We start from the raw sequence: 25,715 nt of genomic DNA on the forward strand, positions 1-25,715 counted from the left end.
CTAGGTACGTGCAAGTCAAACAAAAGAGAGAACAACTTAATATCTATTGAATGATATTAATGTCTTTTTAAGTGTCTATAAGGTCATTAATGTGAGAAACATTAATGATGGGTTATGGTTATAAATATATGGTGAAAAAGGGTTAATTCATGGAGTTACCTAAATATAGGCAAATCTGGCTCACACTTAAGAATTTCTAAATTTTGGAAAAATAATTTTGTTTTTACAAAAATGACCTCCAATTTTTTTTTAAATTATCATGTTGAATACAAAAATTAAACAAATATTATATTTTGTATCGGGCTCCACTATCTCAAAACTCATCTTGTCAACGACAAAAATTATGGGTAGTTTTTTTTAATCCAACCATTTATTAATTAAAACTACACTCACCCCCTTGAGATGTAACATTTGATTTTGGAAAGTAAAAGAAAAAAAATGGATGAGAATATCCAAATAGCTACTCAAAATTTTTATTATTATTTTTATATATTTGGTTCCTAAAACTTTCGATTAAATTATAAACTAGTTTTGAGGAGCATCTATTTATGGATATGCAACGGCCCTTCATGTGGGTTGTCTCTTTATTTTATTGATGAAACCAATAATACTAGATTCCTTCCCTTCTTGATTTTTTATTAACAAGTTTGGTTTGCTATTGATATATTCTTACTACATAAATATATATAGTAAGAAAAGAAATCTCTGTTAAATATGTCATCAAGAACATGTGCATATTGAATTTTTTTTTTTATAGTGCACTAACACAGTCCAAGACAAAGAGTGCAGGACCATGAGTTTCCACAGCCATTGATATTGAGTGGCTTGCTATTCCATAGTCCTTCCCACTCCATACTTCTCTGTACTTGCATGAGCCATCATTCAAATTGGCACCAGGTAGGGCCTTGGCCAGGTCTGATATCTTTGCTGATATTACTGTGTTCACTGGGTTCAAGTTGAAAAAAGCAACATATACTTCTCCTGTGGAGGTATCAGTCTTTGTTAGAGTCACATAAATAACAATACAAGAGCACTTGTAGTATGAAAACATGTTTCCGTAGTAGCTCACTCATTATCTTTTCGATTTCGAAAATCAAGCATTTCAGTTCAATAGAATCTATTACTGGGCAAGAAGTTATTTCTTTTGTTTCTCAAGCTCAATAGAAGTCTTCTTGTATTTTTGTAAATTGAAGAAGATTGTTTTCAAGTTTTTACTAGAATAACACTACTTTTTCTTGAACTTATTTATTTTTTTCAGTTGGGTGGGATAAGGGGTCGAACCTTTTCTTCCAGTTGCAATCCAAGAGCGAACTCCGGATGAGTTGGGTTTAGCTGCTTCAATGATCAGCAATGGTAAGTTAAACAATAAATTTAAGTTTACTCTCCACAGATATTACTAAATTAAAGTACACTGGCATTCTTTTTTGTTTGAATTACACTTATTATAGGCATTAAGTTTTAAAGTTTATCACCTTCGTCAGACTTCACTGTCGCACACAGGCCAGAATAACTATTTGTGAGGGTGCCATTTTGATGCAATTCCCACATCTGGCAATAAAGAATTTGTCAGATTTTATTGCAGGTTACCTCAGATTTACAACAAAAAAAAAATAGAAACATGTAATCAAAAGGACTCTACATGAAAAAATAAATAATTAATCAGAAAAATGTTCAAAGAATATGTGTGACACTCAATTGGATGCAGCTTAAAAAATTTGAATTGCAGTTTTTATGCTGATTCTTGATATATTTAGAAGAAAAAAAGAAAACAAAAATAGGAAACACATGGTTACCTGATTTGCATCCCTTTTGCATGGCGAAAATGAGCCTCTCTTGTACTCTTTTGAGGTGATCTTTCGCTTTGGAGAAGCATGCAAACAAAATCCCGATTGGTGATTTGCTAATAACTGGAGTTTCCCTTGATATTGTTGTTTGTCAGTTATGTCTTCATCTCTAAATCAACATTAATATCAAAATTTATCATAACAGTGTTAAAGAGACATTCTATCTAGCAAGTAATTTGAGACAATATAAGCGAGAATTCAAAAACACAATTACGATGTTAGTCGTGATTCTCTCTTGTATAGGCAAAATGGTGGTGTCTGATGTTTGCTTCCCAAATTTTGTTTCCAACATATCTGTTCAGAATCTTGCTCTAGAGCTTCACTAGACCAACCAACTGCTTTTGTGTCTGCACAGCTAGTAAGACCCAGAACTTGTGCTTCTGAAGTTTTATCTGACAAACATTTTCTTGTCTGCCTGGAAATAATCTCATCTCCCTCCTTTGAGCTCTTTGTACTAGTAATATAAGGGAACTGTAAATTCAACAAAGAAATAACTTATATAGCTACAAGGAAGAATTCATCTTTATCAAGTACTCCAAGGTTAGAAGAGTTATCATGCCTCCATATTATTTGAGCTAAATTGATTTATCTCCAGCAGAGTAGGGTGGGTAATCAGACTGAGAGTGGTCTCATCAAGATTTCTAACATCTCCTCCAAACATGAGAGGAGACCTGGCCATGGACCACAAAGTCATCTGTGAATTCAAAACAAATTAGATTACAAAAAAGTACTTACTAATTGGGGAGTACCATGAGAATAAACCAACTTGCAGTGATTCCTGTACCTGAGTTCTTTGCTCATAAAAGTTGAGATTACACTTTCTGTGTGGGCCATTATTTGAACCTGATGTCATGAAAATCATAACAATGATTTATCATCTAACTAAGATTTTGTTTTGTTAAAGGAAATTCTGAAACAATGAGTAAACAGCAAAACAGCAGTCACATGATCACATTTAATATTTCTCATTATTATTACCCTAAAGCAGATTGGACTCTCCAGGGTTTTTTATCTTCTTAGCTTTTTTGATGAGTTTATCAACCCTTATTCTAATTTATCTTATAAGAGTCGAAACATTTATCAACTAATAGTGAAAAAAAATGAAACGATGAGTATTGACCTGGATCAGTTAGCCATCCCAGTGGTAGCATATCCAAGTCAGGCCATGACTTCCCAAGTAATCCCTTTGCTCCAACCATATTAGAAGTAGAAAAGTCCCTGAAGACGAGCAGAACAGAATAATGTTACAGGTTAACCATTAACCCTTACCCTTTCCTTAGAAGAAGAAACCGAATGGAAAAGAGATAACTAGGTTATGAAATCAAGATTCGAACAAAAAGACTCTTCACCTGGTAACATCAAAATGGGACGCAACATCTCGCCATGTATCCCAATCATCCCCAGTTATCCGGTACATGTTTACCAATCCACTCACAGCCTTGGCCATGGCAGGTGTCACACTGGTGCCAGGAGACAAAGAATACAGTATAGGACGGTCAAGTTCCTTCAGAACCTGCACAAGCAAATGCAGAGAATATATTGGTAATGATGATGACATTACCATGGAGATAAAGAATAATAATGCAGGCTAGCTTACCTCTGAAACAAAGCTTATTTCATTGACATCCAAGTCATCACCAAAGACACAGTCATGTTTCACTGGATGAAACAGAGAAGTCAATATCAAGATAAGTCTGAGTAATCCTAATTATGCCATAGTTCTGTAGCAGTTCAGGGAAGCTAATCAAGATAAGTTTCATTCATTAGAAGGTCAATTTACCAAAATCAACACCCCACTCGGCATACTGTTCATACAATGACCTGAGGAAGGCCCTCCCGGCCCCTAACTTGATATCCACACTCATGAAACCATGCGACATCCATGCACAAGCCCTTTCCTTCATCCCTATATCTTTCGCACTCCACTTTTTTCCATCTTCTTCATAGAAACTACCCTGATATTGATAGAAAGTGAATGCTCAAACATTGTTAGAGCTTTCCTAAGAGCTTTGAATTGCTCCATAAACTATTAGTTTGTTTCAAGAAAAAAAGATTTAGTGTTATGTTAGCTAATGATTCTTATAACAGATAAACTCCAACGAATAATGCATCATCTGAATCATCATTGACACATTGCAGTAAATTTCAGAGTAATGGTAAGAGTTTACCTTGGTTGTGTCCAAGATAGGAGTATTTGCATTTACAGCCTGTGTACTAATTCCTCTCATGACATGAATTCCAAACTTCAAACCCATGCTATGTACTTTTTTCGCTACTTCAGTGAACCCTTTTCCTCCTTTGGAGGAAGGCCACCTAGCTGGATCAGGGATCATTCTACCCCATTTGTCGATTACATCAAATCCGAGAGAGTCGACATAAGCCCCAGGTACCTTTCTTCTATACCAAAGATAATCCACAACCACATACTGCATTGCAAGGAAAAATCAAAGCACCTTAAATATCATGTTAAATAGATCTCTCCCACCTCCTACAGATAAACTAATATAAACTAATAATCAGTAGGTAATCCACCGTCTTTGCACCTCGTATCCATGAGGAAGTAGCTGCTTAGATATGGCTTCAGCACTTTGCAGAAACTCTTCCTCAGAAATGGTCCAGCAAAAAGAATCATACGAGTTCCAACCTCTGGGTGGCAAGCTAGCATGCTCTACTGCTGGCACTCTGAAATTGAAAATAACATCACATGATTTGCTTCATGAGGGTGGCCATTTTCCTTCATATGGGATTGCAATGATTCTGCCACATAACTAATAATAGATAACATAAAAAGAAAAAAGTACAATTTCATTTCGACCAAAGAGTATGTTGCATATTACCTACCGCCCAGAAACTCAATTTTGAAAATATAACAAAGTTCATCACTTTCAAAAATGGGTTTAACGAGATGTTAATAATATGCTTGAAAAATCAGTGAAGTCGGTATTTTAGGAAATAATAAAGCAAAACAGGCATAGTTCTGAAATGGGTTTTTGACTCATCACCGAATTTGCTATTAGAGAAAAGAAAAAATTGGTGCACACGATTCAGTCATCATACTTTAACTTGCAACAACAGAATAAGTAATTTAATTCATAAGCAAAACTCTCACTCACAAAAATGATGATGATGAACGAGAGAGAGAGAGAGAGCACAGAAGTACCTGTGAACGAGAAGAAAAAGGGAAAGGAAGAAGAAACATATGGAGCCCGAGAAAAGGACCTGCAAATTCATAGTTAGAGCAGAGGAAAAGACTAGAGAATGAAGTTTTGGCTTTCTTTGGGGGAAAATATAATGATGAGGAACCTGACACCAACCAGTTAAACCATATTATTAATTTAATCTTTTTAGCAACAGGTAAAAAAAGAAAACCTCAGTAACAGGTAGGATTTTTGCATTTATTTATTTTAAAAAATCTCTTGAAATATGTTCTTATCTGGTTAACATTTATAATACAATATCGTTGTACTATGGTATCATTAAATACTGAAACTGCAATGTCCTGCTCTCTGTCGCAATCATAAATAATAATGATACGTCTCTAAACTCGTTGAAAAACCCAACTAGTGTATAGTATACCTTAATGACATTTTCTTTTAGACGGAAGTAGATCTGTGAGAGAAGAATGAGTCATTTTCTGACAGAACACACTCTCTCTCTCTCTCTCTCTCCATAAATATCCATTGGTATTTAACTATTTACAGTTACATGATGACACAACGATGACCATGACAGACTCCACCCATTCGAATATTTGCTTGGGTCCTCATCAATCACACTATAAGTATATATTTCTCTACTCATTCTCATACATACCCGTTGCTTCAAATTTTATTTAGCCTTATCCACACAGAGTCAACTCATCTTAGTCATCTAGCTCTTCAATAACTATTCTGAACCCTTTCAGCCTTTCACTGCAAAGAGACTTATTCTCACTAATGCGCATAACTTTCTTCAGTTATTTATTTTTAAAAAAAAAAGACATTTTTAACTTTTATTTTTAGTAAGTACATATTGTGTTGAGCTACCAGTTCAGTTCACTACGGACAGTTGTTTACATTCAACATAAAATAAAATGTCCCTCTAAGCCGGCACCCCTTTGAATGAATCTGTGGCTTTTTATAATTTATTAAACAATCACTAATTAATAATTAATAATTAATAATAATAATAATAAGATAGAACAGTTTAGTGGCTTTTCTGTCTACATTTTGTTTCATATGATTAACAAAACTTATAGCAATGCCTTAAAAGTAACTGTACTCGTCTATTTTGAGTGACTCAGGTTTTCACCAGCAATAGCCGCATTTAAAAAACCTTTCACATTTCACTTGTAACTTTACACGGTTTAGATGATACATGAAAATTTTATGTTGATGTTCCTGAGACAGAACAGAACTTCAAAACCCCCAAAAAAAAAATTAGAAGAAGAAAAAAATCGATATCTAAACCTTGATCGCCTATTGTTTCTGAAAAAGAAGATACAACAAATGGTGTTATAAAAATGATGGCTCGACATAAATAAAATTGTTAAAAATCTATCTCCTGCTGCTGTCTGTACGTTTCGCCTGCAAACCCCTCCACTTCCAATCTCAGCTTTCGCATTGGCCTTCACTCCATATGCATATTTGTTTAAGGCCTTCAGGCTTAAATTTCCATTAGCATTGTATCCCGAGTTCTTGGAGTCGGTGAGGCCTTCAAACTTTGAGCTGGATATGTTCTTACCTTGTTTAGGCTTTGCACATGCATGGAGTTAGAGGGTTCTCCCACAAGTCATAGTTAGGAAAGGTTTCTTCAGGCAATCCAGTTCGTGTCTGGTGGGTGACAATTACATCCTCAGCGAAGGTAGCCCATCCCATATATGGGTCTCCAAAAGATTTAGACATAAGGCCTTTGTCCGGTTTTATGGACTTTTGACGGTGGCCCATGTACCGGCGAGCTCCTATGATCAGCTTAGCGAAGTTACCTCCATGAGTCATTACAAAGACATCAGACTTCAAGCACACCAAGAAATCCAGTGCTGCCAAGCTAGTCACATGCTTCCTGAATTTATCCAACTCGTCTTTTGTTGCCAACTCCTGCTTCGTTACCTGTTACAAATAGTCAAATTTTACACAACTGAGAATTGAGTGCAAGATTCATGGATAAAAGAACATTCAATTAAGATTTGTGGATTGATTATTAAATTATTTACAATAAAATTTGCCATACCAGATTTGGAAACATGTTCCTAAGAGGTGCCATTCTGTTCTGTCCACCATAGACTTGTCCTGAAGCAACATAAATTTGAGTTTCCTTGGGATAACCCATTGCACGGAGAATAACTGCCACTTCCCCTGGCTCAAGCGGACATCGTCCTTCCTTTCTCTTCTGCAAGGCCAATTGCCATAGATGGGAACCATTCTGCAGAGATCGCAACCATCATGCTCTTTTTGAGTTCTACTCAATGTGACAAAAAAGACACACGGTTAATTCTTATTAGATTACCTTATAACGCCGGGGCCATTCTTTCTTTCTGTATTCTGCCATGCTAACTTTTTCCTCTCTTGTCCCCACAAAATCACAGAAAGACAAGCCAACCATCCCTTTCTCAAACCTAAGATGAAGAGCCCTGTTTTGTGAAAGTTTGTGCATTGTTAGATCTAATATTTTTAGTACACCTGTACAATTAAAAGGGAATGCTTCAAATGCCAACTTACATATAAGGATTTGAACCTCCAGTTCGGTTTCTCATCCTTGCAGCCAATAGATCAGCCATCTGCTCTATCTCAGGCAGAAACTTCAGAGCATGATAGTTCACCCTACATCTCAGCCTGTTGATCTCTGGAGGAACGTTATCATACCTAAAAGAATACACCTTCACTGTCATTTAAAGATAAACTTGTCGACATGAACGGAAAATTGTAAAATTAGTGCTAAAATGATCTATCTTATTACCCATTTTATCTTATAACAGCATTTTTACAAGAAGGCCTATGCAATTCTACGATTGTTTAGAAGCAACGACTTACCCAAGTCGATCGACGAATGGCTTTAAGGCCATTATCTTCTTCTCCTTCACTCGAGGTAGAACATTGTCAATATAAAACTGTGCGGGTGCATACTTTGGTATATTTTTTACCGTCCGTCTGGAAAACAAACACATTTACTACCTGTCAGTGCCAAATTGCAGCGAAAAGGTACTAGGGCAAGCAAATTCAATTTTGAGGGTTCTTCTAAACATTCCACTAAACTTAGATAAATTTTAACTAAAGGTTGAGAGCACACTCTAGCATTTCTTTCTTGACTTGATAAATCACAAGTATAGAAATATTTAGGTTATGTCAAATCAAGCAGGTCGGACCAAGCGCTATATTATAGTTCACACTTTACAGATATTTTTGTTGTCAATAGGTGTTGAGTCAAAACTTCATGTCTTGCTCTTTACATAATGATAATTAATTGCTTACATAGATACATAAACTACAGAAAACATTACAGTAACTAACCTTATACTTGTAAAAAGCTCTGTTTTGTCTGTAAACCATTCAGGAATATCTCGAACAATTCGCACATCGTCCTTTAGGTAATCAATGAAATGATCTACATCAAAGATGTCTTCAAAATTCCTGTACATATTTCCACATTCATGAACAGCAAACATTAGAGTTCGTGAGGACTAACTGAATCTACACAACTACACGGCGTCTGCAGGAAGAATTATGTCATCATTAACTCTCATCTCATAGCCTCCAATAAATTTCAGACATTATTTTACCCTTCTTTCTTTTTCCAAACTACGACAGTGGTTAAGAATTATACATTTGAATTAATATATGCTTGACCAAGTGAGATTGCCAATTTCTTAGTGGAATTCAAAGTCAATTAAGTTGAGGAGAAAAAAGGACACACAGGATAAGGTTATGAATTCCACTGGTATTGATAGATTTAAGAGAAAAAAGGACACAGAGTAATAAGATTATAAATTCTAGTGATATTGATGTCACTTTATAACAAGCACATTTGGAATTATGCATTTTTACATGATGGATGGTGCAGCAGATATATTCTTCAACATAAATAATTTATACTTATTTGTGTATATCTTATCAATATCAACAATAAGAACACCAAAAGTTGTGAAACCATTCACAAGGAAATCTTACGTTTTGTCTTTCCAAATTTGATCCTGCTTTAATACTGGCAAAATAAGGGTTGCATTCATTATCTTAGCCACAGCAACTGCATTGCATATCTGCATCCAGGAAAATGTTAAATTAAACGGCTCAAAATAACTCATAATAAACACATCACAAAAATATAAAATCTACGAAAACAAAAACTAGAACCACTGCCAGAAAATTTCTTTGTTCCCCTTTTCTGAAGAAAATTTACTATGTTCTGTGCTACTGAAATTTGCCAGTATACAAACTATCAATTCTTTAAGAAAAACAGATCAATTGCATTCTAGAACCATCCATCTCAACACCATACAATGCTCATTAGTCCCTCATACAAAAGATCTAAATTTGAAAATGGCTTTAAATTCTCATTCGAGTGAGTCAATTTCCCCAATCAAGTTCTATGGAAAGTAAGGAGGTTTAACAATTATGTGCAATTCAAAATATGGTTATTGTAACATTTAATTTGTCAATAAGATTCAGTTCAGTTCATAAAAACGTGACTTACAGCAATTCGTTGTTGATTTAGACCTCCCTCAGCATGGATGAAAATGTATCCATTTGTTTCATTCTCAGGAGGAGCATCTGTGCATTCCCAATAATGTATTATGTATCAAACACTAAACTTATAATCTATCCATAAATTCAAATACATAACTTTTGAAAACAAAAAAAATAATCAAGTACCTGATATACCGCCATCTCGACGCTCAGCACATGGCTTCCAAGAAGTGGTTGCTGAGAGAGGATTCTCCCATAGAGACGGAGGTTCTTTGACCTTTGAAAAGAAACACCACCATGCATTTAAATTAATGGGTTAATCAAGAGCATTGTGAGCAACAATAAAATTTCAAGATCTTTCAATACTTACTTGAGGGCAATGAAGAACAATGCCATCTTTCCTACACAAGTATGGAGTATTCTGTATTAAGTTGAAAACAAAGTTGGGTAAAATCAGTAATCAGTAGTCAGTACTAACAAAAATAATTATTAACATTATCACAGTAATCTCCAAACAGTATACCAGGCGCCAAATTCAATCAAAATTTATTTTTAAAAAAAGCTTAATAACAAATCCCCATTTCAAAGCATCACCCTAGTTCTCAATCAAATAACAAAAACACCCAATAATTAACCATTTAAGATTCAATCACAGTTCTTATTCCATTAACCTATCTCTAACGAAAGATAATGTACGGATATGCAAACGAATGTGAATCACGAAAGAGAACTCACTAAATGTCTAACGACGGAGAAAATCGAGATCGCAGCGACGAGAACGACGAAAACGGCCAAGAAGAGTGAGATCCTGGAGCTTTGCGTAGAAACCCTAGCATCGTCGTTTATAAATGGGCAAAGAGAGTAAAAATAAGAGCAGAAAGAACGGTCACCGCGATCTTTGTAAACATGGCGGCCGCGTGCGTCGTCGTCTGATTGAGTATCGGAGATCAACGGGGAGGAGTGCTCGTCGCGCTTCATCGGAGAAGATGAGGATCGAGCTCCGATCGAACTCGAGTGCCTCAACTCAGCCATGGCTCGCTTCGGGCTTTGTGAGCCAGAGTTCTGAGTGAATCGTTTCTTGCTGTGCTGAGGAGGTTCGTCACAGTCCATGCGATTTCAGATTTTCTTCTCTACCAACAAATTGAAGTGTTTTGCAAACTTTTGGGGGTCCAATCGTAATTAAGTATTTAATCGAGGGTGTTTTTGTCATTTTCTGGTGGCCCTGACTGATCTGAACAGCTGCAATTAATCATCATGATATTTTTTGTGAAAATCTACGGCTGAGATTGATTTGAACATTATGGTACTTTTTTTTCTTCTTCTCTGTGTAGTAAGTGGCTCAGACTTTAGAAATTCGCTTCACAAGCAATATGCACGTGATCAACGTTTTAGCCCAACGACAAAACCATGCCCCGATCGACTACGAAACGACATAAAAGTATCTTATTTATCTTCTTTTATTTTTTATTTTTGGACATAAAAATTTCCAAAAAATAATTCATAATTTGTATTTTTGCAAAAATATACATAGTTATATCAAATGTGTAAGGGATTTTTGTCATATTTTAAAATATAGAATTTTGTCATATTTTAATAATATAGTGTTTTTTTAATTAATTTTTTATATTTAACCGTTATAAAAAAAAAAATTTCAATTGTAATATCTAGAGTAAAGTGATTATATGTGTGTGACATTTGAAAATCCATGCATTATATTGGGATAATATTTTAATTTAAAAAAAAAAACTAAGTAGGGACATTTTAAATATTTGAGACTAAAATTAAATTTAGGGATTATTGAGAAACTAAGAATTAAACTAAACCTCGAATATATAAAGAGCCTGCTACCAAAATATGAAGAAAAAAGTACAATACCTGAAAATGACACAACTATTGAATACGACAATGAAAATTATGCAAGAATAGAAAGAAAAAATAAATAAATAAACGATTACATAATATAGAATACAAAAATGAAATTTTGTACCTTTTTGGTTTATGAAATTTTAATTTAAGTACTTGGCATAAAAATTATTTTTTGCTGTATCATTTACCTTAAAAAAACCAATAACTTATTTTACAAAACTATAACAAAAGAACTATTTGTGAAATCCATAACTATTTAGTTTTAAAAACTTATCACAATATTATTTTTATCAATAACTTATAATGACAAAATTATCACTTGATTATAATTATATAAAAAATTGGCACATTTAACAAAATAATTGTTATTTTTAAAGAAATAACATAATCATTATATTTTTATTATTAAAAAGGAGTTGTTTGAGGTTAGTCCTTGTAGTGACCAAACTTGATAATTATTATTATTAGATACTTGTTACCATCAATAACTATTTATAAAATATACTAATTGTGGTATTCTTATAAAATACGCAATTAAAAAAAAAGTTTCCTTGGTTTTTTGTTGATAAAATAAAATATTAGATTCATTATTCCTAAACCTAACTTGTTTCAATAGCAAGTAATATGAAGCTAATGAAGTTACGTCAAGAATCAATATGATTATTTTTCAATCACTATCTACGTTTTATAAATTAATTAGACCTACATAATTGGGTGATGTTTTATATGTGACCACGATGGAGGGATAAATCAATAATTAATGAAAATATTATGATCAATCATTGACAATGTTTAATGAAAAATATATATAGGGTGTTTTTATGGTAGGGTTCCGATTCGTGAATAGTTTTCGGTGCGATATTTTTTATGATTGTCTATATTGTAGTTATTTAGAGCATCCTACAAATTTTTAGAAAATTACTAATAATTTAGTGTACGGAAAATAAGGTTCAAACATGTTATTTTCTACTCACATAAACAAATTAGTCACGAGTGCAACAACATATTTGCACTTAGTTTTCGACACTATAAAGTATTTGGAATTTTCTAAAAATTTGCAAATGCTCTAAATCATGGCCGGCCTAATGTTTTTTTTGGGTCATAGGCAAAATTTTAAAATGAGGCATTTGATGAAGAAGAAAAAAACTATATTTTTAATATTAATATATCATCCAAATTTAAATAAAAATTTTACACCCACATAATAAAGTCAAATATTCTAAATAAAAGTACTACAAATTTATTATTCAAAGTTGTAGATGAATTCTCCAATAAGTAAATTTTATTCTCCAACTTTTTCACAACGAGCAATCTCCAAGCCATAGAACCTAACAAGAATATCAATTAAAACAAAATGATTAAAAAATAATAAATAACAATAATTGATTCATTTAAAAATTTATCTTTCTTGCTTTTTGGGATGCAAATTTGTTAATAAAATCATTGTTTTCAAGTTTATCTAGTAAATTATGCTCAATAGACAACATTGTCAATCCACTCAATCGTTCTTGCAACATAGTTGGTCTTAAATAAGACTTTATCAATTTCAATTTCGAAAAACTTCTCTCTGCTGAAGCAACTATTACAGGAATAGTTAGTAATATTCTACAAGCAATGTATGCATTTGGAAATGAATCAATCTTTTTTATGTAATCAAGTATTTCAACTGCTATTTTCATTTGGAAAAATTTCTCTCAACATTTTTAATTTTGAAAACAAATCTAAACCATCAATATCAGAAAATAAATTATATTTTAAAATATTTTCGAGATTTAAAGAATGATATTTTAAAGCATCTTCATTCAATGATTTTAGTTTCTTCAAATTGAATAAAAATAAAAAAATGTTTGCATACACTTGAAATTGTTCAAATCTATTTTTAAGTGAACAAATGATTTGATCAATCATAAAAAGAAAATAGTCAATCCGAAATGATTCTTTAGCAGATTTTACTATATCATCATCATCATCATCAATTATTTCATCAAATTTTTTTTCCTACGAATCACACGTTTTTCACAAAATTTAGGCTCAATTTCCATCTCAATTGCAATTTCTTTAGCTAAAATCATAGCATAAACAAATCCATCTTTCCTATAATTTTCAAAATACGAAAGAAGACCATCTAACTGATTTATAGTATTGTCAATATCCATATTTTTACATTGTAAATTTTTACTAATTGAATTGACAGCAAACAAAATATCAAACCAAATAGTCATGTCTAACAAAAATTCAAAATTCTCTAATTCATAGGTTGCTAGACATTTAGCTTCACTCTTTATTTTAGGATCATCACTTGTTTCTGCTAGTTCAAGCAAAGCATATTTTATTTTTGGAGTTTGAAACCTAATTGCCTTAACACTTTCAATACGACTTTCCCAACGAGTTTGAGACAATGATTTCACAGTCAAAGTAGATATATTATTTTTCAATATTGTCCATCGCTTAGGTAAAGAAGAGAATAATGAATATATACGTTGTAAAACACCAAAAAAGGATACAACTTTAACACAAGAATTAGCAACATCACAAAGCACGAAATTAAGATAATGACAACCACAAGGTGTATATAATGCTCTAGGATTTAACTCTAATAATCTCTTTTGTACACCTTGGTGCTTTCCTTTCATGTTAGATCCATTATCATATCCTTGTCCTCTTATGTCATTAATGTCAAGTTTCAAATTTTCAATTTCTTTTGTGAGTTCGTTAAAAAGTCATTTTCCAAAGTATCATCCACTTTTAAAAATCCCAAAAAAATATTCTTCCACTCTTATTGGACTAGTTGAGATATTTACAGACCTCAATATAAGAGACATTTGTTCTCGATGACTTAAATCAGGAGTACAATCAAATATAACTGAAAAATATTTTGCTTCTTTGACTTTTTTCAAAATTGTATTTTACACTTCATTCGCTAATAATTGAATCAACTCATTTTGAATTCTATGTCCCAAATAATGATTATGAATTTTCTATTTTGAATACGTCGAACATGTTCTTGCATAATTGGATCAAATTCAGCAATCATTTCAATTAAACTCAAAAAAATTCCATTGTTCTCTTGGTAGATCTTTTCATTATTTCCACGAAATGCCAAATTATTCTTAGCTAGATTTTTTACAATAGCAATTATTCTTACTAAAACATTCCTCCAATGTTCCTTCTCCTTATTAATTCGTTCTTGCACACTTTTATCTATTGTTTTATTATTTGCAAGTCTCAATTCTAAGACAATCCAAGCATTCATGTTAACAATATGCTTATGACTTGTTTCATGTGTTTTAAGCCTAGCACCAAGATTTTTCCATTCCTTGATTCCTTCATTGCCTAATTGATTCATATTATTAGTAGAACTAGAATGAAATAATTTGCAACAAAAACAATACACCTTGTCAAAATCCTTAGAATATACCAACCATCTTCTATCATATGGTTCTCCATTCTATAATTTTCTCATGTAATAAAAAGTTGAAAAATGCCTAGAATTTTCATCTTTTGGAAAAATTATATCATTTATTCTAATTGGACATTTTTCTACTAACAAATCTCTTAATTTAGTATCAATAATTTTCCACCATCCGGGATCATAAATATTATAAGAAACATCACTACTCAAATTATCATGAACATCTTTTCTTTCTATATCAACTTCATTTTCATTAATATTTTCTTGACCATCTTCATTAACAATTACATCATCATTCTCATTCTCTAAGTTCTTTTCTACCATAATTTCCTCATTCCCTAGTGATTTCAAATTTTTTTTTTTCAATTGTTTCACTACTCAAATTCAATGCATCATTCTTGTTACTTAAAATAAATTTATCAAGAGCTCCTTTTGTGATTGAACTAAATTTTCTATTCTTTTTTAGTTTCTCATATCCTGAAGCATATTTTCGATTAGACATATTTTTTCTGACTCTAAAACTATTACATAGAATAAGCAAACTAGCAATCAAATAAAAATAATATAACAAGATAGAAATAACAAAACAACAATAATAATAATATAAAATATTATTTGAAAAATATTATAAACAAATGAGTAAGAATGATATAACCTGGAGGCTGGAGATTTCTGCTTTCTAGCAAAATTATGAAGAAAGATTTTGATTCTTGAATCCAAATGCTTAAAGAAATAATGCATATGAGATAATTTCACTTTTTGAGAATAAGAGAAATAAAATAGTGTATTATGAAAATTGTAATAGGAATATATATACACAAATATTTTAAGGGTATATAAATAAAATTAAATCTATCAATTACCAAACCAACGGTATAATTTGAAACGTTAACTTATAATTAATGACAATTTCTATTAATAAGCAAAAAATAACGTTATAATATATATATTGTTATTATATTGGAAATGAAAAATAAAATAAATTAAAGTCAAAAGAAGTTAATCAGTACCTATTTATATATTGTTATTACATTGGAAATGAAAAATAAAATAAATTAAGATCAAAAGAAGTTAATTAGTACCTATTTTTTCTCACTAAAGCGTATAACTAATGACTCACCATTTTAAAATTTAAAAAAAACTTCAAGAGTTAACTGTATAATAAATTTAAGGCCCTAGGCAACTGCCTCACTGACCTTAAGGTGAGGCCAGCTCTGCTCTAAATAACTATAATCTACACGGTCATAAAAAAAATCGCGCCAAAAACTGTTCATGGGTCGAGAACACAAAAGAACCCTATCAGTAGGGCTCTTTTTCTAGCCCCTACCATAGAAATTCCATATATCTCTTTAATATAAAAAGTGTGTAGATAATGTAAATTCTTAGTTTTAACGGTTTCTTTTGTTAACTTTAATGGAATATTGTAAATATTTAACGCAATATTCCTTTAAAACTAACTAAAGTAAATATTTATTAATTATATTAATATAAATTCAAATAATATAAAATATCATTATAATTATAATAATATTTAATATAAGACTACATATATAATAATTATATTAATATAAATTTAAATTCAAATGTTATAAAATATCATTATTATAATAATATATAATACAAGATTAGATATTTAATAATTATATTAATATAAATTTAAATGTTATAAAATATTATTATGATAATAAATATAATCTTAATTTTTTAATAATTATGCTAATATAAATTCAAATATTATAAAATATCATTATCATATTAATATTTAATATAAGACTACATATATAATAATTATATTGATATAAATTCAAATTCAACTTCAAATGTTATAAAATATAAATTAAATGTTATAAAATATTATTATGACAAAAATATATAATCCTAATTTTTTACTAATTATATTAATATGATTTTAAATATTATGAATAATTATTGTTATAATAATATTTAATACTTATATTAATATAAATTTAAATATTATAAAATATCATTATTATTATAATAATATATAATACATAATCTTAATTTTTAATAAAAATATTATCATGTATGTTTAGAAAGATTATCATATTATATATATAAATAAAAATCATAAATAATCTTTTGGTTTAATTTTTCATTTCATATGTGTTTACCGAGATTTTCGGAAACCACACTAATGAATATCAGCTGAAAATAATGATATGGAAAGTAGAAGATTAACACAGGATTTTTACGTGGTTGGGGCGTTAATAAGCCTTAGTCCACGAGTCAGTTGTATTAGAGCTTGGAAAGTCTTTTATAATGGAGTTTCTCTCCATGTTTTGACAGAGTAATTGTATACAAGTCGAAGAGAGGTCCTTTTCCCAGTGTTCTATCGCCTGTATTTATAAGCTCATGGGAACACTGGGTCTGGGTCGGGTATGACCCGGGTCCATCAGAGATATGGATACTCTTGGCTTCTCTGGTGGAAGCCCAATATAAAAGATAAAACATACATAGATTCAAGACTAATTAAGGCCCAATAGGGTGGCCCAAGAACTATATTTCGCCTGACAAAACGGTGCTTTTGGTCTGGGCACTTCGAGTTACGAGGCAGATTCAGGGGACAAGACCAGTCAGAATACTTGGCAGTGCAGGTCTGAAACAGCGGCGCGCAATCCCGAGGTGGCCTTTTCCGCAAGTGAAAAGTGGGGACAACCCCCACGCGGAGTGAGGCGGCTTCAGGGTCACAGATGCTTTTCCTTACCAACCGGGGACGACCTAATCCAGGTTCGTTTACCTTTGTCCCTCTTCGTTTACCACAGGCCCGGACTGTCACCAGACTCCGAGACAGTTTTATGTATACTTCAACGGGATTCTGAGCTCTGTTTGTCTCCCGGGACAACTGTCCTGGATCACCATCCCGGACATCGTCCGGGCCCAGAATCGTACTAGGGTCGTGCCCCTTGGATATTCCGGTACCAAGCGGGCTTAGGCCGGGCCCACATTCAAACGCCCAGACCATGGGCCTAGACCACCGTCCCGGGCCCACGTCAGGAAATGGGGATAACATTTACCCCCAAGCCTTCGCCTGGGGCCGCCAGGTGGAGGCTTGCCTTGCTCCTGGACGATCCACGGTTGCCTTCCCGGTTCCTGCTTGGAATCGTGGGTCCGTGACAAAGGGCAGTGACGTTGGCCGTATGTTGGGCCCGGACCATTTACCAGTGTCTGGGTACGTTTACCTTTGTCCCACTTCGTGACAGGGGTACACGTGTCACCAGGTGACTGCTGCATGGATGGGTCTCGACCTTGAAGGGTCGCCCAGCCATCTCAAGGGTCGCTAGGCCTAGGCTAGTGTGTCAGCACAGATCACGAAGCGTCCCATCCGCACAGGGGTCCATCATTAATACTTTTGGGTTGAGGTGGACCGTAGGAGGGGGCGACCTTTGGCATCCACCCCTCCTGGGCTGTTAGATCTGAGATGGCAAGGATCCAGCCTGAGAGGGCTCATAAATACCCCTGCACGATTCTAGACCATCCGATGGGGAGACACCTGCCCGTTGGATCAGAGGCCAGGATTTTAGCCCTTATAAATACCCCGCAGACGCTTATTTGACATTTTTACACTCTCGAGCCATCTTAAGAATTGATCAGCTTTGCATGTCCGATATCGCTAGTGACATCCACCATCGTCTGCTAACTCTACGCCGTCGTCTATTCCCTACGGCCCCAGCGTCTGCCCATCTGCCTGAGAACTCGTCCTGTGTCTTTCCTATCAACGAATTGCTGAACCGACTTCACCATTTCAAGAACGAAGTTCTGCCGTTCTTACTGTCGGAAAACCACCATCTTCAACGGCCAACAACTCACAGTAAGTTCTTCTGACCTTCTTGATGAATATATGAACTTAGGCTATTCTTTTAATTCGCATGTTTAGGCTACTAGAATCTGATTACGTTTAGGAGTTGTTAGGAAGGCCGCCTGGCTCTGGTTGCTCCATATCTGGATGCTTCCTGGACAGATGGCAGAGCCTTAGTAGCTCTTTTTTCGTTCCCGATCAGGGTCTTGTGGTTCCTTGGTGATCCCGGACCCGATCCGAAGGGGCTCCAAGCAGTCCTTAGGAGACCTCCTGTACCTTAACCGACTTTCTTGGGTTTAGGTACTGACTGCTTGGCTTTCTTTCTTTGTTCCCAGATCATCAACTATGACAACGAGCGTCACACTCTACTCCGAGGAAGAAGTCAACAGGGCCCCGATCGTCATCTCTGGGTCTCGGTCACCCAAGGGTAACAGGTGGGAAATGGACGTGGCACCCAACCTGTTCCGGAACTACCGGATGATGTACCTCCTGGAGAAGCGTCTAGGCATAGAGTCCACCCCCGAACTCTTCCATAACCGCATGGCCAGGATCGAGGAGCGGGTGCACACGTCCGTAGAGGGATTCGGGGCCTGGAGCGCCGGCCACATCAGCGCGGGAGCCACGCTCCTGCTCCACGATTATTTCGTGTGATTCCTGACGTATGTGGGGATTGCGCCGTTCCAACTCCTACCGCAAGCGTATCGGCTACTCGCGGGATGGCGAGTGTTTTGCATCGCACAGGAGATCGCGGAGCCGACCCTTGCGAAAGTCTTATATTTCTACAAGCTGGAGCCGCAGGTCAACGTCAAGGACAAGACCTTGGACGACTTCTACAGACTGAAGCCGCGAGGTAGCTACCACGCTCCTGGAAACATCCCCCGGACGTCCATCATTATTGGTTTATGACGTCCGGGTTCCTCGTGGAGAAGAACCCTACACTGCTGCTGGACTTCCAGCGAGTGGGTAAGTGCTTCCCCGATCCTTTTTCTCTTTGTTTTTATTCTCTTTTTCTCCATCTCATCATGTTCCTCCGGATGGCAGGACCTTTCGCTCAAACTCCCATCACCAAGTTCATCATGGAACGAAGGAAGTTTTACTCCGGGTTGAGCGCGGATGACCTGGACGTAGGTGGCTACGTTAACACGGACAACCTCCGAGTGGACGGGATGCTCACGAGCACCCAAACCATTGTCATCCCGAACCTTCGGGGCATCACCTGCAAGAATAATGTCGTCGTCTGGGAACAACTGGCCTTGGACCACATTGCAGAAGTGGAGAAGGCAGCGCGAGCTGACGCGGCCCAGCGAAAGAAGGGCCAGGCCCAGACGGAGGCGGCCTATTCGGAGGAGCTGGAGGAGCTCTTCGAGGATGCCCTACCGAACACGGGGACTCCCGGGGCTAGCATATCGAGGCGAGGTAACTCCCCTCTAATATTGACTTATGCTCCTCAAGTCGGGGACTTAGCTAGGGATAGGCTAGTATTCCTAGGCCCTGCGTTCAGGGCTGACGAGGAGACAAGACCTTCGACTCCCGTCCCCGTAGGCTCGGAGGTCCTTATGTTTTTATCTGGGTTCCTTCAGTACGGGAATTTCCTGAACCCGGATGACATGGGGGACCGAGTCCATTCCTTCGCTTTAGAGGAGTTTAGGCGCGCCCGGGGCATAGATGAGGGTTCGTCCCGGGTCATTATTAGTTTTGACGTTGATATTTATCTCTTTTTCTTTTGTCTGGTTTTCCATACTAATTCCCTTTTCTGTGCTTTTGCATGAGATTCCCACATGTCTACTCCCGCCAGCGAAATGAGGCAGCTCCTCAAGGACAGGGCAGCCAGGAAAGCAAACGAGGTGAAGGGCCCAGAGCCCAGCCTCAACAAGGATGCGTCCGGGACAGAGCTTCGTCTTGGTGAAGGAGCCCTTGCCGCAGTCCCCATTTAAGCCGTGGAGCAGGCTGCAGTCCTTGGCCCCGCCCAACACCCAGTGATAGACTTGGAGGCGGGTGCAGAGGCTAGTCAAAACTCTAGGAAAATGGGCCTGGAGGCAGGCGTTGAAGAGGTCAACGCCGGGAAGAGGCCCCGGGTGAGGTGGGCTGGTTCGGCCAATGAGTCGCACGGCGAGAGTCGGCTCGCCGAGAAAGAGATCCCTACCCCGCCAGTTCTTCCCATACGCCCGACTCTTCTCGAGGAGGGGGAGGCAGTTTTGCGGGATGAGCAGTCCCGGCTGATCAACCGGACTTGGGAAAATGGTCGAGGCTGGAGGGACGATACATACAGGGCCCTAACGATCCGCCGTCAAGTAGAATTTGTGGAGCGTCTAGCGGCGTTCAGCGCTCCTCAGCCAATCGTGGATCGGTCAGCCGCTGAAACGAGCTTTCGCCCTAAGCTTGGGCAGGACACGGCCCCCCTGGCAGCGGACCTGTTGGACTAGGTGGGGAACACCATGTCCAACCTCCAACTCAAGCGGTACGCCACTATAGCCAACCCAGACGTGCTGTTCATCTCCCAAGCGCTCCGCCACCAGGCCACTGCGTAAGTTTTACCTGTCTTTTTCTTTCCCCTTCTTACTTGTTAATAAGGATTTTTCCTAACTTTTCTTTGCTCCAGGTTGATCTGTTGTCCCATCGGAGTGCCGATCTGGTGGCCGAGCTAGCCATGAAGATGGAGACGGCCAAGCTGGAGCTGGAGGCAGTCGTGAATCAGAGGGAGACCGCCAAGGGGGCCCTTGGCCGTGAGATAGCCCAGTCCCGGGAGGATCATGAGGAGTTCGACTGCGTCAAGGCCAGACTGGAAGAGGCTTTGTCCCGAAAGGAAAAAGATGCCGATGAGAGGGCAACACTTCTGAAGGCGGTTGCGACTCAATCCAGCCGGGACAAGGAGGAGATCCAGACCTTGAAGGCCCGGGTCTGTGAACTGGGCGATTCTCTTCTCGAGGAGAAGGCGACGCACGAAGCATCCCGCCGTGAGAAGGAGGAGGCAGAGGGCATGCTGGAGGTCACCTTCGAGGAGGCCATTTACATGGCTTGGTGCAAGGACAAGAGTATGAACCTCCTGGTGTTCCCCAATCCGGAATCAAAGCAGGCCGAGTTCGAGGCCAAGGAGAAGGAAGACGCGGAGCTCCTGGCGGATGAAGCCTAGGCCCGAATCCTCGCCTTGTCTCTGTTTCCTTTGTAATTTTGTAACCTGTTCGGACGCGTACGCGTCCAAAACACTTGTTATTTTCTCCGATTTTTATATATGTATTTCTTTTTGTTATTCCGAGTAGAAATTTCATTTTATTGTCGCGCCTAATTGATTCTGAGGGTTTGATCCCGGTTCCAACGGCCTGGACTAGACCAACTAACTAGCTTGTCGAGTTTTCAGACCTAACCGCCAAGTTTTTAATCCTGGCTCCAATGGCCAGGGCCAACGGGACTGAGTTTATTTTGGAACCTTGTTCTCCCTTTATTAGTTGTAGGCCACGGCTTTGCCCTGGGGCATACCGGATGCTTCTCTCTCCCGGACATCACTCGTCCGGAGCGAGACGAGCCTTGGGCGCAGTCCTTTCTAATGTATATCCCCGGACATCGCTCGTCCGGGGTGGAACCCGCGTTGGGCTCGGTTCTTTTTAATTTATATTCCCCGGACATCGTTAGTCTAGGGCGGGACCAGCCTTGGGCTTGGTCCTCTTTAATTTGTACCCCCCGGACATCACTAGTCCGGGGTGGGACCAGCATTGGGCTCGATCCTCTTTAATTTATACCCCCGGACGTCGCTCGTCCGGGGTGGGACCGGCCTTAGGGTCGATCCTCTTTAATTTATACCCCTGGATGTCGCTCACCCAGGGTGGGACTGGCCTTAGGCTCGGTCCTCTTTAATTTGTATCCCCCAGACATCGTTAGTCCGAGGTGGGACCGGCCTTAGGCTCGATCCTCTTTAATTTATACCCCTGGACGTTGCTCGTCTGGGGTGGGACCGGCCTTAGGCTCGTTCCTCTTTAATTTGTATCCCCCGGACATCGTTAGTCCGGGGTGGGACCGGCCTTAGGCTCGATCCTCTTTAATTTATACCCCGGACGTCGCTCGTCCGGGGTGGGACCGGCCTTAGGCTCGGTCCTCTTTAATTTGTATCCCCCGGACATCGTTAGTCTGGGGTGGGACTGGCCTTAGGCTCGATCCTCTTTAATTTATACCCCCGGACGTCGCTCGTCCGAGGTGGGACCGGCCTTAGACTCGATCCTCTTTAATTTGTATCCCCCGGACATCGTTAGTCCGGGGTGGGACCGGCCTTAGGCTCGATCCTCTTTAGTTTATACCCCCGGACGTCGCTCGTCCGGGGTGGGACCGGCCTTAGGCTCGATCCTCTTTAATTTATACCCCCGGACATCGCTCGTCCGGGGTGGGACCAGCCTTAGGCTCAATCCTCTTTAATTTGTATCCCCCGGACATCGTTAGTCCGGGGTGGGTCCGGCCTTAGGCTCGATCCTCTTTAATTTATACCCCCGGACGTCGCTCGTCCGGGGTGGGACCAGCCTTAGGCTCGATCCTCTTTAATTTATACCCCCGGACGTCGCTCGTCCGGGGTGGGACCGGCCTTAGGCTCGGTCCTCTTTAATTTGTATCCCCCGGACATCGTTAGTCCAGGGTGGGACCGGCCTTAGGCTCGATCCCATGGGGTTTGTTTCACTCGGACATCGCTGGTCCGAGCCGGGACTAGCCTGAGCTTGCGCCCCGCCGGGTATTTGCCTATACCCGGGATACCCCCCGCAAGTGAGCGGAGACTGGTCTGGGGTCACTTAAGATAGATTCTCATTGTTCGACAATATTTCTTTATGAATTTTGTACACACCATTTTTATTATTAAAAAGAGGTCGCCCTGAGGCGTACATTGTTTACAATGAAAATACTAAATTGGAACATGCTCTCCCGACTACTGATAGTATCTACGGAGATGTTCCGCATTTCAGGCTCGCGGGACTTCCGAGCCATCGAGCCGCTTTAAGCGGTATGTCCCGGGGCACACTTCGTGTTGGATCTCGTACGACCCCTCCCAATTTGGGCCCAGAACCCCCACTCCCGGATCTTGAGTAGCAGGGAAGACTATTCGCAAGACCAAGTCGTCAGTTCCAAACTTTCGGCTTTTGACTTTGGAGTTGAAGTGCCGTGCGATCTTTCCTTGGTACATCTTTAGCTGCACCTGCGATTCCTCCCGGATCTCCTCGATGAGATCTAGTGATTCTTGGAGTAAGGTGTGGTTCTGGGCGGGGTCGCACGTGTCTCTTCGGTGAGACGGGATGGTCGTCTCGATGGGGATGATGGCTTCGCATCCATAGACCATGGAGTAAGGAGTGTGGCCGGTCGATGTCCTCTCGGTCGTCCGGTAAGCCCACAGTACGCGGGGCAGTTCCTCGGGCCATTTGCTCTTGTAGTCCTGGAGCTTTTTCTTCAGCGTCCTTTTTAAGATTTTGTTCACGGCTTCTGCCTGCCCGTTTTCCTGGGGCCTGGCGACCACGGAGAAGCTCTTGACGATGTTGTGTCTCTCGCAAAAATCCGTGAAGTGAGCGCTGTCGAACTGCTTCCCATTGTCAGATACAATTTTGTAGGGGAGGCCGTAATGACACACTATGTTGTTGATGACAAAATCCAATGCCTTCTTGGAAGTGATTGTGCTCATGGGCTCCACCTCAACCCACTTGGTGTAGTAGTCCACGGCTATGATGGCATACTTCACCCCTCCCTTCCCGGTTGGGAGCGATCCCACCAGATCGATCCCCCACACCGCGAAGGGCCAGGGGCTAGTCATCAAGGTTATTTCTGTCGGGGGGGCCCGCTGGACCTTCGCATACCGCTGGCACTGTTCGCATTTGCAGACGTAATCGATACAATCTCTTTTCATGGTCGCCCAGAAGTATCCTTGGCGTAGGATCTTCTTGGACAGTCTGGGCCCGGCTGTATGATCTCCGCAAAAGCCTTCGTGCACTTCATGCATGATGGCGCTTAGTTCCATCCCAGACACACACCTGAGGTAAGGCATGGATAACCCCCGGCGATAGAGTTTTCCGTCCATCATGACATATCGGTGGACTTGGTACTAAAGCTTCCTGGCTGCAGCCCTGTCGGCTGGTACCTCCCCGGCTGTCAGTTAACGGATAAGAGGTCCCATCCACGATGTAGAGTGATCGACGGTGCGGACCGCAGGGGCCCTGATGCTTGGGACGAGGAGGTGGTTGACGGGGACTAGCCCAGCTAGTTCTGCTTTGACGTCGGTGGCCAGCTTTGCTAGTGTGTCCGTGAAGACATTTTGCTCTCTGGGGATCTGGCGGATGGAGTGCCTTGTGAACGCCTGCAGCATCTCTCTCGTCTGGGTCACATAAGTCGCCATTCTCTCTTCTTTAGTTTGATATTCCCCCGAGATTTGCCTGACAACCAGCTGGGAATCGCTGTAGATTTCCAAGTTCGCTGGCCCTACCTCCCGGGCCAAACGCAGCCCGGCTAGGACAGCTTCATGCTCCGCTTCGTTATTCGACGCCTTGAACTGGAAACGAAGAGCATTTTGTAACTAGTGTCCCTGAGTGACACCAAGATGATCCCGGCCCCGGCTCCGGCCCCGGCTCCGGCCCCGTTTTCATTCGAGGCCCCGTCCATGAAGACCTTTTATACGGGCGCCGCGATGACATCGGGATCATTGTCTTCCTGAGATACCCCGGAACATTCAACGATGAAATCGGCCAGGGCTTGCCCCGTGATGGACACTCTAGGGACGTAGGATATATCGAACTGACTTAGCTCCATGGCCCACTTCAGGAGTCTTCCCGATGACTTGGGCTTCTGTAACACTTGCCGCAGGGGGTGGTTGGTCAGGACCTTTATTGCGTGGGCTTAGAAGTAAGGCTGGAGCTTCCGAGATGCCATCACCAGGCAAAAGGTCTGCTTCTCGATCAATGGATACCGAGACTCAGTGTCCAACAATCGCTTACTTACATAATACACCAGGAGCTGCGTCCTCTCCTCTTCCCGTACCAGCACTGCGCTGATCGCATGCTCTGTCACTGCCAGATAGAGGTACAGAGGTTCCCCATCCACCGGTTTCACCAGGATTGGAGCTTGGGCCAGGTGTTCTTTCAGTTTGCGAAAGGCTTCTTCGCACT

General features: G+C 39.1%; 2 protein-coding genes across 2 annotated transcripts; both read right to left on the bottom strand.

Moving 5' to 3' along the window:
- Positions 1–687: 687 nt before the first annotated feature.
- On the bottom strand, positions 688–10,646 carry LOC133823683 (uncharacterized). Its single transcript, XM_062256531.1, has 25 exons — positions 10,238–10,646; positions 9,873–9,923; positions 9,689–9,779; positions 9,510–9,586; positions 8,987–9,075; positions 8,330–8,449; positions 7,853–7,969; positions 7,541–7,684; positions 7,329–7,452; positions 7,053–7,244; positions 6,575–6,931; positions 5,005–5,171; positions 4,388–4,526; positions 4,013–4,270; positions 3,625–3,799; positions 3,442–3,503; positions 3,194–3,357; positions 2,965–3,062; positions 2,629–2,687; positions 2,404–2,538; positions 2,059–2,315; positions 1,794–1,953; positions 1,473–1,548; positions 1,282–1,335; positions 688–981 (listed from the first exon to the last, which is right to left on the bottom strand). The coding sequence occupies exons 1-25, from the start codon at positions 10,610–10,612 to the stop codon at positions 752–754; spliced, it is 3,771 nt and encodes a 1,256-aa protein (XP_062112515.1). The 5' UTR covers positions 10,613–10,646; the 3' UTR covers positions 688–751.
- Positions 10,647–13,344: 2,698 nt separating this feature from the next.
- Positions 13,345–15,104, bottom strand: LOC133823684 (uncharacterized). The gene is made up of 3 exons (XM_062256532.1): positions 14,917–15,104; positions 14,360–14,727; positions 13,345–14,066 (listed from the first exon to the last, which is right to left on the bottom strand). Exons 1-3 carry the CDS (start codon positions 15,102–15,104, stop codon positions 13,345–13,347), a joined length of 1,278 nt encoding a protein of 425 aa, XP_062112516.1.
- Between the last annotated feature and the right edge of the window lie 10,611 nt (positions 15,105–25,715).

This window comes from Humulus lupulus, chromosome 3, assembly GCF_963169125.1.
Source record: "Humulus lupulus chromosome 3, drHumLupu1.1, whole genome shotgun sequence".
Classification (NCBI taxonomy): Eukaryota; Viridiplantae; Streptophyta; class Magnoliopsida; order Rosales; family Cannabaceae; genus Humulus; species Humulus lupulus.

Coding starts and splice junctions, on each gene's coding strand:
- LOC133823683 (XM_062256531.1), bottom strand. CDS start 10,612: ATGGACTGTGACGAACCTCCTCAGCACAGCAAGAAACGATTCACTCAG. Junction 3,063..3,193: donor TCCCATTTTGATGTTACCAG/GTGAAGAGTCTT, acceptor GCTCGTCTTCAG/GGACTTTTCTACTTCTAATA. Junction 1,336..1,472: donor GACAGTGAAGTCTGACGAAG/GTGATAAACTTT, acceptor TGATCATTGAAG/CAGCTAAACCCAACTCATCC.
- LOC133823684 (XM_062256532.1), bottom strand. CDS start 15,104: ATGGTAGAAAAGAACTTAGAGAATGAGAATGATGATGTAATTGTTAAT. Junction 14,728..14,916: donor GATACTAAATTAAGAGATTT/GTTAGTAGAAAA, acceptor ATTTCATTCTAG/TTCTACTAATAATATGAATC. Junction 14,067..14,359: donor TATGCAAGAACATGTTCGAC/GTATTCAAAATA, acceptor AACTCACAAAAG/AAATTGAAAATTTGAAACTT.